This window comes from Zosterops lateralis (assembly GCF_965231275.1).
Source record: "Zosterops lateralis genome assembly, chromosome: 32".
NCBI lineage: Eukaryota > Metazoa > Chordata > Aves > Passeriformes > Zosteropidae > Zosterops > Zosterops lateralis.
The window spans coordinates 1,453,722-1,470,939 of NC_139792.1; the positions used below are offsets into that span (position 1 = coordinate 1,453,722).

Sequence of the window (17,218 nt, forward strand, 5' to 3'; positions counted from 1 at the left end):
ATCCTCATATCATCATTATCATCATTATCATCATTATCACCTCTGACCCCCCTCCCCATCCCCAGCTTTGATATTTTTTTTATGATTATCCCACATTTTTATTTAAGTTTTTTTTTTTTTTTGTCTCCCAGGAGGGGGTGAGGTTTTTGTTTCTCCCTCCCCTCTCCTGGTTATTTATGAGACAATTTCAATCCCAACTGGCACATGGGCATTTTTATCCTTTTTTCTCCAAAATATTCCTCTCCCACCTCCTCCTCTTCCTCCTCTTTTCATCCCTTTTTTAGTTCCATTTTTTTTGTTGTATTTTGGTTATTTTGTTCTGTCTGGGTTGTTTTTTTTTTTTTTTTTGCTTCTGTTCGTTTCTTTTTTTTAAAAAAAAAAACCAAGAAAAAAAAAAAAGAATAAAAATTCCAAGTTTTCCCGGGGCGGGAAGAAAAACGCCTGGTGGTGCTGCCTCTCTCATGTCCCCAGACAAACACACACAAAAAGGGTGAGAGGAGAAAAAAAAAATGAGATTTTTAAAAGTTTATTTGATGCCGTGGAACAATAATTTAGCCAGTGGGGCTGAGTGGAGCAGGGGGGGATTTGGAATGTGCTGTTTGTGAGAGAAAAATGAGGGAAAAAGGCACAAAATTGAGTGAGGAGGGGGCTGAGGATGGGGAGGGGGGACAGAAAATGATGGGGAGGGGAGACAATGATGGGGAGGGGGGACAATGATGGGGAGGGGGCTGAGGATGGGGAGGGGGACAAAAAATGATGGGGAGGGGGTGACAGTGATGGGGAGGGGACAAAAAGATGGGGAGGGGGACACAGAATGATGGGGAGGGGGAAACAATGATGGGGAGGGGGTGACAATGATGGGGATTGAGGATGAGAAGGGGACACAATAATGGGGAGGGGGCACACAATAATGGGGAGGGGGGACAATGATGGGGAGGGGGTGACAATGATGGGGAGGGGACAAAAAGATGGGGAGGGGGACACAGAATTATGAGGAGGGGACACAATGATGGGGAGGGGATTGAGGATGAGGAGGGGGGCAAAAAATGATGGGGAGGGGCACAGAATGATGAGGAGGGGACAGAAAGATGGGGAGGGGGCAAACAATGATGGGGAAGGGACAGAAAGGTGGGGAGGGGACAAAAAGATGGGGAGGGGGACACAGAATTATGAGGAGGGGATTGAGGATGAGGAGGGGACACAATGATGAGGAGGGGGCACAGAATAATGGGGAGGGGGGACAATGATGAGGAGGTGGGAAAAATGATGGGGAAGGGGGACACACAATGATGAGGGGACACAAAATGATGGGGAGGGGGCTGAGGATGAGGAGGGGGCACACAAAATGATGAAGAGAGGACAGAGGATGATGAGGAGGGGGTCACACAATAATGGGGAGGGGTCTTCAGCCACTCAGCACCATCCTGACGAGCTCTGTGGAGAGAAGAAAAAGAATAAGGTGAGGAAGGGTCTTCCAGACCCCTCCCCAACCCCAAATCCCCCGGAGAGAGGCAGAAAAAAAACCCCCAAAAGTCAAAATAAAACGCTTGAAGAGCAGCAGGGAGGACCCGGCAGCCCCAGGGGGGGAAATGGGGGGGCTCCTGCAGCCCCCTCCCCAAAACCAGCCCTGGCACCCAAAGGGGGGCTCCATGCAGAGAGGGGCATGCAGGGGGGGCTGCACCGAGGGGGGGGCAGAGCACAAATCAAGATTTAGGCAGCCTCTTTTTTTTTTTTTTTTTTTCTGCATTTTTTAATTAAAAAAAAAAAAAAAAAGGCATCAGGGCAAGGCAAAAAAAAAAAAAAAAAGAGAAAAAATAATGGGAAAAAAGGCGAAAAAATGGGAAAAAAAGGAGGAAAAAATGGGAAAAAAAGGAGGAAAAATGGAAAATAAAAAAGGAGGGAAAAAAAAGGAAGGAAATGGAAATAAAAAATAAAAAATTAATTGGCAGTAATTTGAGGAGGGGGCAGGGGGGAGGCGTTACCCCGGCGGCGTCACCCTGACAAGATGTGTCGCACAAAGGCTGGGGGGAAGGAACGAGACATGATGGTCAGGGAGGGGATTTTGGGGCTCTGGGTGACCCCCCCGGGACCCCCCAAACCCCCCCAGGACCCCCCGGGACCCCCCGGGACCCCCAGGCCTCACCCTCGTAGTTGATGCAGCCGTTGCTGTCCTCGTGCCCGGCCACCAACTGCTCCACCTCCTCCTCCGTCATCTTCTCACCTGGGGGACACCTGGGTCACCTTGGGGGGACACCCTGGGGGTCCCTGGGGGTCTCTGGGCTTTGGGGGTCACCCTGGGGGGACACTCCGGGGGTCTCTGGGCTTTGGGAGTCACCCTGAGGGTCTGGAGGGGACAGTCCGGGGGTCCCTGGAGCTTTGGGGGTCACCCTGGGGGTCTGGGGGGGACACTCTGGGGGTCCCTGGGGCTTTGGGGGGTCCTCAAAACTCCGGATTGGTGACACCAGGACCCACCTGGCAGCACCTGCAGGACCCTCAGGGCACCCCTGGGACCCCTCCCCATCAGCACCTCTGGGACCCCTGGGATCCCTCATCACCACCTGCAGGACCCCCAGGGCACTGAGACCCCTCCCCATCAGCACCTCTGGGACCCCCAATTCACCAGAACCCCCCATTTCTGGGGAGCCTCCAGGACCCCCCAGACCACTTGGGGGACCCCCCACCCAAATCTCAGGGTCTCCCAGTCCCAAACCCCTCCAGCCTCCAGCCCCTTCCCCAGCAGGATCCCCATTTCTGGGTGGAAATCTGGGGATTTTGGGGTGGAAATCTCAGGATTTTAGGATGGAAATCTCAGGGATTTTGGGGGGGTAAATCTGGGGATTTTGGGTTGGAAATCTTGGGATTTTGGGGCGAAATCTCGGGGATTTTGAGGGGGAAATCTCAGGATTTTGGGGGGGGAAATCTGGGGATTTTGGGTCGGAAATCTTGGGATTTTGGGGTGGAAATCTCGCAGATTTTGGGGCGAAATCTTGGGGATTTTGAGGTGGAAATTTCAGGATTTTGAGGGGGAAATTTCAGGATTTTGGGGTGGAAATCTTGGGGATCTTGGGGTAGAAACCTTGGGAATTTTGGGGTAGAAACCTTGGGAATTTTGGGGTGCAAATCTCAGGACTTTGGGGCAGAAATCTTGGGATTTTGGGGTGGAAATCTCAGGGATTTTGGTGTGGAAATCAGGATTTTGGGGTAGAAATCCCAGGATTTTGGTGTGGAAATCAGGATTTTGGGGTAGAAATCCCAGGATTTTGGTGTGGAAATCAGGATTTTGGGGTAGAAATCCCAGGATTTTGGTGTGGAAATCAGGATTTTGGGGTAGAAATCCCAGGATTTTGGTGTGGAAATCAGGATTTTTGGGGTCCGGGCTCACCCAGGGTGACGAGGACGTGGCGGATCTCGGCCCCCATGACCGTCCCGTTGCCCTCCTTGTCGAACACCCGGAGCCCCTCCACGTAATCCTCGAAGCAGCCCTGGTCCTTGTTCTTGGCGATCGTTTGCATCATGGGCAGGAACTGCTCGAAGCTCAGAGTCTTCACGTTCATCTCTGGGGGGGGAATTAAAAAATTAATCAAAGGATTAATTATGTATTGGTATGTGTTATATGTATTATATATAAATATCGTAATTATAAATATAATATAGATTATAATATATTCATATTATATATTATATATTATATTACATTATATTATAATATTATATATAGTATAGTTCTATATTATTATATACTATATATGATAATATATATAAAATCATTACATATACTATTATATATTATGTATAATTATATTATGTATAGTTAATATATTATTTATGTAATATATAAATATATATGTCATATATCTATATCAATATCTATATCTATATATCTATATATCTATATATCTATATATCTATATATCTATATTTATCTATATATTAATATATTAATATATAATTTTAATTCTACATTAAAACCTCAATTTTTTGATCAAGGATATTCCTTCTTACCACTCTAATTTTGTGCCATAATTTTAATTATTAATGAAAAAAAAATATTCTTGGTCAAGGATGTTTCTCCTATTGCGCCCAAATTTCAATTATATTATTTAATTATAAACGAAATATTATATTTATTTATTTATACATTAAAAAAAAATCAATCTTTGGTCAAGGATGCTCCTCTTTTTGTACCCAAATTTTAATTATACAGGAAAAAAATTAATTATATATATAATATATATATGTAAAATGTATGTATATCATATATGTATATATGTATTATATATGTATAATCAATTACATATATATTTTTATATATATTATATTTTAGTTATACATTAAAAAATCAATTCTACATATTATATATGCATATGTATAATATATGTATACATATAATATATGTATATATGTATTATATATGTATAATCAATTATACATATTATATATATCATATATATATATAAATTATACATTAATGAAATCAATCTTGGGTCAAGGATGCTCTTCCTTTTGTGCCCAAATTTTAATTCTACATTAAAAAAATCAAATTTTGGTCAAGAATATTCCTCCTTTTATGCCCAAATTTTAATTCTACATTAAAAAAATCCATTTTTTTGCCAAGGACTTTTCTCTTTATATATAAAATTTAGAATAACCAGGTCCTGGGGGTCCCCAGGGTGGGTGGGAGCCCCCAGACTCACCGTCACTCTTGGGGTTCCCCAGCACCTTCATGACCTCGGCGTTGGTTGGGTTCTGTCCCAGCGCCCTCATCACGTCCCCGCACTGGCTGAACAGGATCTTCCCGTCCCCGGTGCGGTCAAACAGCTGGAACGCCTCCTTGAACTCTAACGGGACAGCAGGGGTTAATGTGGGACCACCAGGACCACCAGGACCCCCCTCGGGGCTCTGGGACCCCCCCCGGGTCAGGGTGGGATCAACAGGGTCATCCCCAGGTCAGGGTGGGACATCCCGGGATCATTGGGATCACCCTCCCCGGGTCAGGGTGGGATGTCCCCAAGGTGCTGGGACCCCCCCTCGGGGCTCTGGGACCACCCTCGGGTCAGGGTGGGATCAATGGGTCTATCCCTGGATCAGGGTGAGACCACCGGGATCATCCTCGGGTCAGGGTGGGACCACCCTGGGGCTCTGGGACCCACCCTCGGGTCAGTGCAGGACCACCAGGACTATCCCAGGTCAGGGTGGGACCATCCCCGGGTCAGGGTGGGATCAAGGGGACCACCAGGGCCATCCCCAGGTCAGGGTTGGGACCACCGGGGTCATCTCAGGTCAGGACGGGACCACCCCGGGGCTCTGAGATCCCCCCCTGGGGGTCTAGGACCACCCCCCGGGGCAGGGCGAGACCACCAGGACGGCCCCCAGATGAGTGTGGGGCTCTAGGGGCTCTAGAGCCCACCCTTGGGTCAGGGTGGGACCACCAGGGTGCTGGGACCCCCCGCCGGGTCAATGTGGGACCATCGGGGCACCCCCAGGCCAGGGTGGGACCATCCCCAGGTCAGGGCAGGACCACCAGGACTATCCCCAGGCCAGGGTGGGACCACTGGGGCTGGGACCGTCCCCGGGGTGCTGGGACCCCCCAGGTCAAGGTGGGACCACCGGGATCCTCCCCAGGTCAGTCTGGGACCACCGGGGCACTGGGATCCCTTCTGGGTCAGTGCTGGGACCACCGGGACCCTCACTGGGTCACTGCCAGGATCACTGGGACCCTCCCCAGGTCAGTGGGGGACCACCGGGACCCTCCTCTGGCTCAGGGACCCCAAACACACCGGGACCCCCGGGTTTGTCCCTCTGGGACCCCCAGGACCCTGAACGTGCTGGGACCCCTAAGACACTGGGACCCCCGGGTTTGCTCCTCCAGGACCCCTGGGACCCCCAGGTTTGTTCCTCCAGGGGACACCGGGACCCCCAGGTTTGCTTCTCTGGGACCCCCTGGAACCCCCGGGACCCCTGGTTCCCAACACCCCGGGGACCCTCCAGCCTCACCCCCGGTACCCCCCAGACCCCCCCGGGCTCTGCAGCCCCGGGTCGGGTTTCGGTCCCGGGGGATCCGGTGTCGGGGGGATCCGGTGTCCGGGGGGATCCGGTGTCCCGGGGAACCCGACACCGGCCGGGATACAGGACGGGCCCTGCCCTCGGGGGATGCTGCGGGGGCCCGGTGGAGCGGGAATGATCTGACGGGTCCCGGAGCACTGGGAGGGGTCCGATGGACCCCAGGACACAGGGAAGACCCCAGTGGATCCCGGGGCACCGGGAGGGGCCTGATGGATCCCAGGGCACCAGGGGGGTCCTGGGGCACCGGGAAGACCCCAATGGATCCCAGGGCACCAGGAGGAGCCTGATGGGTCCCGGGAGGCCCCGGGCGTGTCCCGGACCCCGGGTGGACCCCGGAGCACCAGACGGGTCCCGGAGCACCAGGAGGCACCGGGGGGGTCCTGGAGCACCGGGAGGAGCCCGATGGACCCCGGGAGGCCCCGGGCGTGTCCCGGGCCCCGCGCGCGCTCCGGCCCCGCCCCGGGGAATGCGCGGCGCGCGCTCCGTGCCCTTATTTGGGCAAATTACGCGGGAGGAGCGGCCTGAACCCCCCCGATCCCCGATCCCCATCCCTGTCCCGGTCCCGTCCCTGTCCCATCCCTGTTCCTGTCCCGGTTCCCGTCCCGGTCCCAGCCCCATCCCCCGGTCCATCCCCGGCCGGACTTTGCCCCGGGCCAGGCCCTGCAGGAAGCGCCGGGGCCGAACCGAACCGGACCAGGGGAGGGGTGGGGGGGGGGGTCCCTTGGCCGTTCCCGCAGTTCAGGGGGGGGGTCCCGGTGTCCGGTCACTCACCCGCGGTCTGCTCCTCGGAAAAGTCACACTGCGGGGAGAGCGGGGGGTCAGCGGGGCCGGGACCGGGACCGGTACCGGATGGACCCACCGCCCGCTCCCAGTGCCCCCGGGACCCCCCACGCCATCCCCCATCTCCCCCCAATGCGACCCCCTGGGCTCAGCCCCGCCCGAGCATCCCCCGCCCCATTCCCCAATCCCAATCCCTATTCCCCGTCCCCATTCCCCATTTCCCGTTCCCGTTTCCCTGTTCCCGTTTCCCCATTTCCCGTTTCCCCATTCCCGGTACCCCCAGGACCCCCCACGCCATCCCCAATCTCCCCCCAGTGCGACCCCCTGGCCCCGAGCATCCCCCATTCCCCATTCCCCGTCCCCATTCCCCGTTTTCCCGTCCCCATTCCCGGTTCCCCCATTCCCGTTTCCCGGTCCCCACCATGGCGCCGGCCGCTCCCGTCGGTTCTTCCTGCGCCTTCGGGGCGTCACCGCGCGGCTGCGTCACGGCGCTAATGAGGGTATGAATATTCATGAGGTGGGCGGGGTTTAATGGGGATACGCCCCCTTTTTTTGTCCCCACCCCTGGCGGTGCATCCCGGGGATGTTTTGGCTATAGATGGGAATGGAGGGGTGACCTCTGACCCCTCCCCGGGGACAGCGCGGGGAGAGGGGACAGCCCCGAGAGGGGACAGCGCTGGGGACAGCCCAGGGGACACCCCAGGGACATCCAGCACCCGGACCCCATGGGGGACATCACAGGGGACACCCCAGGGAGGTCACCCAGGGAGGTCACCCAGGGTCTGGACACCCCCCAGGGGACACCCCAGGGACATCCAGCACCAGGACCCCACAGGGGACACCCCAAGGGACAACCCAGGGGACACCCAGCGCCATGGTCCCCACAGGGGACACCCTAAAGGGACACCTCAAAGGGACAGCCACACCCACAGGGGACACCCCAAGGGGACAGTGCCATGAGGGACACGCAGGGGACACCTCACAGGGGACACCCCAATGGGGACACACCAAAGGGACACCCCAAAAGGACACCCAGGGGACACCCCAAAGGGACACCTCAAAGGGACAGCCACACCCATAGGGGACACCCCAAGGGGACACCCCAAAAGGGACACCCCAAGAACCCCACCTTGGGGACACCCCAGCAGGGCCGGGGACACACACAGGGGTGTGTGACAATGGGGACAGGGCCACCCCCCAAGGCCACACACGGAGCCACCATCGTGTCCTCCCTCCTTTATTAGCGCGGGGGGGACGGGGACGCAGCCCCGGCAAGGCGGCGGTGGCGCGGTGACATCCCGGGGACACCCCGGTGACATCCCGGGGACACCCTGGTGACAGCCCAGGGACAGCCCGGGGACACCCCGGTGACATCCTGGGGACACCCCGGTGACAGCCCAGGGACAGCCCGGGGACACCCCGGGAAGGCGGCACGGCGGTGGCGGCACGGCAGTGGCCTGGCGGTGGCATCTCGGTGACATCCTGGCGGTGACATCTTTGGGACAGCTCGGCGGTGACACCGGGGTGGGATCCCGGCGGGGACAATCTTGGGGACATCCCAGTGACATCCCAGGGACATTCAGTGGGGACAGGCCGGTGACATCCTGGGGACATCTCAGTGGCAACACCGGGGTGGGATCCTCGTGGTGACAATCTTGGGGACATCCCAGTGTCGATACCGGTGGGGACGTCCCGGCAGTGACACTGGGGTGGGATCATGGTGGGGACATTTTGGGGACATCCCGGCATCCCAGTGACATCCTGGTGGTGACACACAGGTGGGATCCCAGTGGGGACATCTCAGTGACATCCTGGTGACATCCTTGTGGTGACAATCTTGGGGACATCCCAGTGACATCCCAGTATCACCCTGGTGACATCCCAGCAGTGACATTTTGGGGACATCCCAGCGGTGACACTGGTGGGGACATCCTGGTGACATCCTGGGGACACATCCATGTGGGGACATCCCAGTGGTGACATCCCGGTGACATTCCAACAGTGACATCGTGGTGAGATCCCGGTGGTGACAATCTTGGGGACATCCTGGTGACATCCCAGTATCCCAGTGACACCCCAGTGACATCCCAGCAGTGACAACCCGGCGGTGACATCTGGGTGACATTTTGGGGACATCCCGGTGACATCCTGGGGACATCCTGGTGGTGACATCCTGGTATCCCGGTGACATCCTGGGGACATCCCAGTGACGTCCTGGTGACATTTGGGGACACCAGCGGTGCCATCCCTTTGGTGGCATTTGGGGACACCCAGCGGTGCCATCCCTTTGGTGACATTTGGGGACACCAGCGGTGCCACCCCTTTGGTGGCATTTGGGGACACCCAGCGGTGCCATCCCTTTGGTGACATTTTGGGGACACCAGCGGTGCCATCCCTTTGGTGGCATTTGGGGACACCAGCGGTGCCATCCCTTTGGTGACATTTGGGGACACCCAGCGGTGCCATCCCTTTGGTGACATTTTGGGGACACCAGCGGTGCCATCCCTTTGGTGACATTTGGGGACACCCAGCGGTGCCATCCCTTTGGTGACATTTTGGGGACACCCAGTGGTGCCATCCCTTTGGTGACATTTGGGGACACCAGCGGTGCCATCCCTTTGGTGGCAGCAGCAGCAGCAGCTCTGACAAAGCGCCCCCCGAGGGGGGTCCCGGGGGTCTCTCGGGGGGTCCAAGGCACGGCTCTGTAACAGTCTGGGGGGCTCAGGGGGGGCCCGGCCCGGCTCGTCTTTGGTTTTGGGGGGTCCCGGGCCCCCCGAGCCCCCTCCCCAATTGGGTCTGGGGGTGTCCGGGGGGTCCCCGGGCTCAGGGGAGGCTCCGCTCGTCCTGCAGCTCGTACCTGGGGGAGGGGGCGTGTCAGGGGGGGGGGACAGAGCTGGCCCCGCCCAGAGACCCCCAGAGACCCCCCGAGACCCCTCCCACCACACAGACCTCCCCCCCAGACCAGAGACCCCCATCCCACAGACCCTCACCAACCTCAGAGACCCCCAGAGACCCCCCGAGACCCCTCCCACCACACAGACTCCCCCCAGACCCACAGATCCCCCCATCCCAGGGACCCCCATCCCACAGACCCCCCCAGAGACCCCAGAGACCCCCCCCAGAGCCTACAGATCCCCCCATCCCAGAGACCCCCCCAGCCCCACTGACCCCCCCAGCCCCCCCGTACCCCAAAGACCCCCCAGCCCCACAGCCCCTCCCACCCCACAGATCATCCATAGACCCCCCCCCAGCCCCACAGATCAGCCCCATAGACACTCCCCAGAGCCCACAGCCCCCTCCCACCCCCCAAACCCCCCCAGACCCACAGAACCCCATCCCACAGATCCCCCCCTACCCCAGAGACCCCTCCCCAGTCCCCCAGCCGCCCCAGCCCCACAGACCCCAGACCCCTCTCACCAGCGCGGCTCCCCCTGGCTCAGATCCACCTGTGCCAGGTCCAGCTGCAGCTGTGGGGGCACAAAGGCTCAGGGGGCACCCCCAGACCCCCCAAATCCTGCCCAGGACCCCCCAGGACCCCCCTAGAATCCCCCTAAACCCTCCCCAGGGCCCCCCAGGCTTCCCAAACCCCCTCCAGGATTCTTCTGAGACCCCCCCAGACCCTCCCCCGAACCTCCCTGGACCCCCCAAACCCTCCCCAGGACCCTCCCGAGACCCCTCAAACCCTTCCCTGGCACCCCCAGACCCCTCAAACCCTCCCCAGGATCCCCCGGACTCCCCAAACCCTCCCCAAGACCTTTCTGAGACGCTCCAAACCCTCCCCAGGACCCTTGTGAGATCCCCCCAAACCCTCCCTCAGCACCCCCAGACCCTCCAAACCCTCCCCAGGACCCTCCCGAGACCCCCCCAAACCCTCCCCAGGAGACCTTTAGCACCCCCAGACCCTCCAAACCCTCCCCAGGATCCTTCTGAGAACCCCCCAGACCTCCCAAACTCTCCCCAGGACCCCCAGATCCTCCCCAAACCCTCCCCTGGCACCTCCAGACCCCCCAAACCCTCCCCAGGACCCTTCTGAGACCCCCCAGACCCACTAAACCCTCCCCAGGACCTTTCTGAGACCTCCCAAACCCTCCCCAAGCCCCCCCAAACCCCTCCAGGACCCCCAAACCCTCCCCAAAACCCCCCAAACCCTCCCCAGGACCCCCCCAGGACCCCCCCGGACCTTCCCCAGCGCCTCCTTCTCCCGGGTGACGAAGTTGAGGGTGGATTTGACGGTGGCCTCGAGCCGGCGCCGCTCCGCCTCCTCCCGGGACAGCTCCCACTCGAACCTGGGCCAGGGCGGGGCCGGGCTGGGACACCGGGGGAGACCGGGGGAGACCCCCAACCCACCCCAACCTCCCGGGGAAATCGGGGTTCGGGGTGCCGGGGAGGGGTTGGGGGTCTAGGGGTCTCAGGAGGGTCCTGGGGAGGGTTTGAGAGTCTGGGGGGGGTCCTGGGGGTTCTTGGGGAGGGTTTGGGGGGTCTGGGGGTCCTGAGGAGGGTTTGGGGGGTCTGGGGGGGGTCCTGAGGGAGTCCTGGGGGAGGGTTTGGGGTTCTCAGAAAGGTCCTGGGGAGGGTTTGGGGGTCTGGGGGTGCCAAGGTGGTCCTGGGGAGGGTTTGGGTGGGGTTGGGGGGTCTGGGGGTCCCTTGGGGAGTCCGGGGGGGGACCTGGAGAGGGTTTGGGGGTCTAGGGGGTGTTCTGGGGTGGTCCTGGGGAGGGTTTGGGTGGGGCTGGGGGGTCTGGGGGTCCTGGGGAGATGCTAGGGATGGTTTGGGGGTCTGGGGGTGCCAAGGTGCTCCTGGGGAGGGTTTGGGTGGGGTTGGGGGGTTCTGGGGAGGGTTTGGGGGGTCTGGGGGTGCCAGGGAGGGTCTTGGGGAGGGTTTGGGGGGTCTGGGGGGGACCTGGAGAGGGTTTGGGGGTCTGGGGGTCCCTTGGGGGGTTTTGGGGAGGGTTTGGGGTTCTCAGAAAGGTCCTGGGGAGGGTTTGGGGGGTCTGGGGGTCCTGGGGAGATGCTAGGGATGGTTTGGGGGGTCTGGGGGTGTCCTGGGGAGGGTTTGGGGGTCTGGAAGTGCTGGACAGGCCTGGGGATGGTTTGGGGGGGTCTGGGGAGGGTTTGAAGGGTCTGGGGTCCCCTCACCTCTCATTAAAGTCGGGGCTCAGGGGAGGGTTTGGGGGGTCCTGGGGATGTTTTGGAGGGTCTGGGGTCCCCTCACCTCTCATTGAAGTCGGGGCTCAGGGGAGGGTTTGGGGATGGTTTGGGGGGTCCTGGGGATATTTAGGGGTCTGGGGTCCCCTCACCTCTCATTAAAGTCGGGGTTCAGGCTCCTCCTCTGCACCCCCGTCCTCCTCTTGGTGCCGCGGCCGCGGTCGGGCAGCAGCACCAGCGACACGTAGGGGTCAGGGGGGTCCCGGGACCCCCCCCGCAGCTCCCTGGGGACGGCCAGGGGGGTCAGGGGGTCCCCCACACCCCGGGGGGTCCCCCAAACCCCAGGGGAGGGGTCCCATCCTCACCTGCAGCAGTGCACAATGGCCACCAGCCGGCCGTGGTCAGCGTGGTACCAGAGCGAGAGCTGCACCCGCGGGCCCGGGGGGGCCTGGGGGCGGCTGAGAGGGGGTCAGCACCCCAAAATACCCTCAGGACCCCACAGCACCCCAAAAACTGCCCCGGGACCCCACAGCATCCCAAAAACTGCCCCTGGACCCCACAGCACCCCAAAAACTGCCCCTGGACCCCACAGCACCCCAAAATACCCCCACGGCTGGGGGAAGTACCCCAAAAACTGTCCCTGGACCCCACAGCCAAGGGCAGCACCCCAAAAATACCCTCACAGCCAGAGAAAGTACCCCAAAAACTGCCCCCAGGACCCCCTCAGCCAGGGGCAGCACCCCAAAAACTGCCCCGGGATCCCCCATAGCACCCCAAAAACTGCCCTGGGACCCCACAGCACCCCAAAAATTGTCCCTGGATCCCCCACAGCACCCCAAAAAGTGTCCCTGGGACCCCACAGCTGGGGGCAGCACCCCAAAAACTGCCCTGAGTCTCAGGGAGAGGAGGAAGCACCCCAAAAACCCCTCCTGGATCTCATGGGATGGGGTCAGCACCCCAAAAAATACCCTCAGGGCCAGGGGAAGTACCCCAAAAACCTCCCCAAATCTCGGGGGGAGGGGGAAGCACCCCAAAACCCCCCCCCCGGATTTCACAGCTGGGGGGTTTGGGAATTAGGGAATTATTTGGGGTTGGGGTGTCCAGGAATGTCCCTGTACCTCATGATTTGGGGGTTTGGGAATTTGGGGCTTTGGGAATTTGGGAATTTGGGGTTGGGATATCCAGGGCTGTCCCTGCTCCTCACATCCAGGCCTTTGGGAATTAATTTGGGAATTTTTGGGCCCTGTCCCCACCTGTCTGCCGGGGGTCGGCGCTGTCGCAGCCCCCCCGCCCCGGGCTCTTCATCTTCACCCTCCTCCTTTTCCTTCTCCTCCTCCTCCTCCTGTCCCTGCTCCGTGTCCCCCCCCTCGGGGACAGCGGGGACAGCGCTGTCCTCCACCTGCTGCGACACCAGCACCTGGGGGGGCACGGCCGGGGGTCAGGGGAGGGGTCCCCAGGGTCAGGGGAGGGGTCAGCAGGGTCAGGGGGGGTTAGGGGAGGGGTCCCCAGGGTCAGGAGAGGGGTCAGCATGGCCGGGGGGGGTCAGGGGAGGGGGACATGGGCAGGGGAGGGGGCACAGTCAGGAGGGGTCAGAGAGGTCAAGGAGAGGTCGGAAAAGTCAGGGGAGGGGTCGGCACAGTCAGGGGAGGGGTCCCCAGGGTCATGGGGTGGGCAGCAGGATTAGGGTCAGGGGACAAGGTCAGGGGAGGGGTCAGAGAGGTCAAGGAGAGGTTGGAAAAGTCAGGGGAGGGGTCGGGAGGGGGTCAGGGGGTCAGCACAGTCAGGGAGGGGTCAGCAAGGTCACAGGGGTCTCCCCAACCCCCCAGGACCCCCCACTCACGCCGAGCTGTGCCCGCAGCAGCAGCTGAGCCCCCCGGGCAGGGGTTAGCACGGTCAGGGGAGGGGTCAGCACGGACACAGGAGGGGTCAGAGGAGGGGTCAGTAAGGTCACAGGGGGGTCACAGGGAGGGGTCACAGGGTCACAGACCCCCACTCACGCCGAGCTGTGCCCGCAGCAGCAGCTGAGCCCCCACCCCAGGCAGGGGGAGGTCAGGGAGAGGTCAGGGAGTCAGTAAGGTCACAGGGGGGTCAGTAAGGTCACAGGGGGGTCAGGGAGGGGTCACAGGGGGGTCAGGGAGGGGTCACAGGGTCACAGACCCCCACTCACGCTGAGCTGTGCCCGCAGCAGCAGCTGAGCCCCCCCGGGCAGGGGGAGGTCAGGGGGGTCAGTAAGGACACAGGGGGGTCAGTAAGGTCACAGGGGGGTCAGTAAGGTCACAGGGGGGTCAGGGAGGGGTCACAGACCCCCACTCACGCCGAGCTGTGCCCGCAGCAGCAGCTGAGCCCCCCTGGGCAGGGGGAGGTCAGGGAGAGGTCAGAGGGTCAGTAAGGTCACAGGGGGTCACAGGGGGGTCAGGGAGGGGTCACAGGGTCACAGACCCCCACTCACGCCGAGCTGTGCCCGCAGCAGCAGCTGAGCCCCCCGGGCAGGGGGAGGTCAGGGAGAGGTCAGAGGGTCAGTAAGGTCACAGGGGGTCACAGGGGGGTCAGGGAGGGGTCACAGGGTCACAGACCCCCACTCACGCCGAGCTGTGCCCGCAGCAGCAGCTGAGCCCCCCGGGCAGGGGGAGGTCAGGGGGGTCAGTAAGGACACAGGGGGGTCAGGGAGGGGTCACAGGGGGTCACAGGGGGGTCAGGGAGGGGTCACAGACCCCCACTCACGCCGAGCTGTGCCCGCAGCAGCAGCTGAGCCCCCCCGGGCAGGGTGACCCAGCCGTCCATGGGCTGGGCCAGCAGCGGGGACAGGGACAGGGACAGCGAGCCCAGCCCGGGGCCACCGGCGTCCTTCACCTGCGGGCACCGAGGGGACAAACTGAAATGGTTAATTTCCTTTAAATTTAAAAAAAAATATATAAATTAAATGTATATTTTAATATTTAAATCGATATTTCAATGTTATTTAAATTTTAAAAAAATATATGTTTATAAATTAATTTTATATTTCACTATTTCAATCAATATTTAAATGTTATTTATGTAAAAAATGTTAAAAGTTACGTTTACAAATTTATATTTCAATATTTAAATCCGTATTTAAATGTTATTTAATTTTTTTTTTTAAATTACGTTTATAAATTAAATTTATATTTCGGTATTTCGATCGATATTTAAATGTTATTGAATTATTTTTTTTTAAATCGTGTTTATAAATTAAAATTTAAGATTTCGATGTTTAAATTGATATTTAAATTTGCACCACTGGATTTCTGGGGATGGGTTTGTGCCTGTGGGATGGATTTGGGATTTTTGGGGATGGATTTGGGGTCTCTGGGGATGGGTTTGGGGTCTCTGGGGATGGGTTTGGGGTCTCTGGGATGGGTTTGGGGTGTGTCAGGATGGATTTAGGGTTGTTGGGCAGGGGCTTGGGGTCTGTGGGATGGGTTTGGGGATTTTGGGATGGGTTTGGGGATTTTGGGGATGGGTTTGGGGTGTCTGAGATGGATTTGGGGTCTCTGGGATGGGTTTGGGGTGTGTCAGGATGGGTTTGGGGTTGTTGGGCAGGGGCTTGGGGTCTGTGGGATGGGTTTGGGGTCTGTGGGATGGATTTGGGGTCTCTGAGCTGTCTTTGGGGTCTCTGGGGTGGGTTTGGGGTCCCTGGGCTGTGTTTGGGGTCTCTGGGATGGATTTGGGGTCTCTGGGGATGGATTTGGGGTCTCTGGGGATGGATTTGGGGTCTGTGGGGTGGGATTTGGGGTCTCTGGGGATGAGTTTGGGGTTTTTGGGGTGGCTTTGGGGCGTGTCATGATGGGTTTGGGGTCTGTAGGATGGGTTTGGGGTGTATGAGGATGGGATTTGGGGTCTGTAGGATGGATTTGCGGTCTGTGGGGTGGGTTTGGGGTCCCTGGGCTGTGTTTGGGGTCTCTGAGCTGTCTTTGGGGTCTCTGGGGATGAGTTTAGGGTCCCTGGGGTGTGTTTGGGGTCCCTGGGCTGTCTTTGGGGTCCCTGGGGTGGGTTTTAGGGTCTGTGGGGTGTGTTTGGGGTCTGTGGGGTGGGATTTGGGGTCTCTGGGGTGGGTTTGGGGTCTGTGAGGACGGGTTTAGGGTTTTTGGGGATGGATTTGGGGTCTGTGGGGTGGGTTTGGGGTGTGTCATGATGGGTTTGGGGTCTCTGGGGATGAGTTTGGGGTCTCTGGGGATGAGTTTGGGGTTTTTGGGGTGGCTTTGGGGCGTGTCATGATGGGTTTGGGGTCTGTAGGATGGGTTTGGGGTGTATGAGGATGGGATTTGGGGTCTGTGGGGTGGGTTTGGGGTGTGTCAGGATGCATTTAGGGGTTTTTGGGGTGGGATTTTGGGTCTCTGGGGTGTGTTTGGGGTCTTTACCCCCCGGGCAGCACCTGCAGCTCGAGGGTCTCGACGTGCGGGCGCCGGATGAGGAACGAGAATCCTTCATCCCACACGGGCTCCGCCGAGGGGCCGCAGCTCTGGGGGGACAGGGGCGTCAGGGACCCCCAAAATCCCTTTGGGACCCCCAAAATCCCCCCCAAATCCCCTCGGGAACCCCAAGATCCCCTCGGGAAACCAAAAATCCTCCCTGAGCCCCCAAAAATCTCCTCAGGACCCTCTAAAAATCCCCTTGAGACCCTCCAAATACCCTCGGGACCTCCCCCCAAATCCTCCCTGAGCCCCCAAAATCCTCCCTGAGCCCCCAAAATACCTCCGGGATCTCCCAAAATCCCCTTGGGACCCCCAAAATATCCCTCAGGACCCCCCAAAATCCCCCCTGAGCCGCCCCAAAATCACTTTGGGACATGTAAAATCCCACCTGAGCCCCCAAAATCCCCTCAGGACCCTCAAAAATCCCCTCAGGACCCCCCAAATCCCCTTTGAACCCCCAAAAATCCCACCTGAGCCCCCCAAAAACCCCCTCGGGCCCCCCAAAAGCCCCACGGGACTCCCAAAAGCCCCTCGAGACCCCCCAAAATCCTCCCTAAGACCCCCAGAATCCCCTGGGGACCCCCCAAATCCCCCCAGAGCTGACCTTGGTGCTGTGGGTGACGTCGCCCACGCTCAGAGTGACAAAGGCACAGGGGGGTTTGGAGCCCTTCCGGAGCTGAGGGGGTTAAATTTATAAAATTTATTTATAAAATATATATTTTAATATATATGTATTATTTATATATATACATTTATTATGTGTACATATATATATTGCATTTCTATTTAATATTTTAA

The 17,218-nt window shown here is 58.6% G+C and overlaps 2 protein-coding genes and 1 long non-coding RNA gene across 4 annotated transcripts in view; all 3 read right to left on the reverse strand.

The window, feature by feature from the left end:
- Positions 1–1,122: 1,122 nt before the first annotated feature.
- Positions 1,123–7,366, reverse strand: MYL6 (myosin light chain 6). 2 transcript variants are annotated; one of them, XM_083880953.1, is made up of 7 exons: positions 7,265–7,366; positions 6,835–6,862; positions 4,695–4,838; positions 3,383–3,556; positions 2,144–2,221; positions 1,983–2,021; positions 1,123–1,434 (listed from the first exon to the last, which is right to left on the reverse strand). In XM_083880953.1, the coding sequence occupies exons 1-6, from the start codon at positions 7,355–7,357 to the stop codon at positions 1,993–1,995; spliced, it is 546 nt and encodes a 181-aa protein (XP_083737079.1). In that variant the 5' UTR covers positions 7,358–7,366; the 3' UTR covers positions 1,123–1,434; positions 1,983–1,992. The 2 variants fall into 2 exon arrangements, with proteins under 2 accessions (XP_083737079.1, XP_083737078.1); XM_083880952.1 differs by lacking the exon at positions 1,983–2,021 and having other exon boundaries at positions 1,124–1,434.
- LOC310920895 lies at positions 2,257–2,845 on the reverse strand. Its single transcript, XR_014592064.1, has 3 exons — positions 2,559–2,845; positions 2,408–2,527; positions 2,257–2,305 (listed from the first exon to the last, which is right to left on the reverse strand). It is a non-coding gene; the product is annotated as an uncharacterized lncRNA (long non-coding RNA).
- A 2,067-nt stretch (positions 7,367–9,433) lies between the features above and the next one.
- The window catches only part of ESYT1 (extended synaptotagmin 1), a gene marked incomplete at its 5' end in the record, with an annotated part of 29,685 nt that continues 21,900 nt past the window's right edge, over positions 9,434–17,218 (reverse strand). The window contains 9 exon segments of the mRNA XM_083880987.1: positions 9,434–9,700; positions 10,261–10,310; positions 11,024–11,129; positions 12,140–12,271; positions 12,353–12,435; positions 13,075–13,404; positions 14,709–14,837; positions 16,381–16,467; positions 17,025–17,096. Coding sequence (XP_083737113.1) covers positions 9,667–9,700; positions 10,261–10,310; positions 11,024–11,129; positions 12,140–12,271; positions 12,353–12,435; positions 13,075–13,404; positions 14,709–14,837; positions 16,381–16,467; positions 17,025–17,096 — 1,023 coding nt within the window. The 3' untranslated portion in view covers positions 9,434–9,666.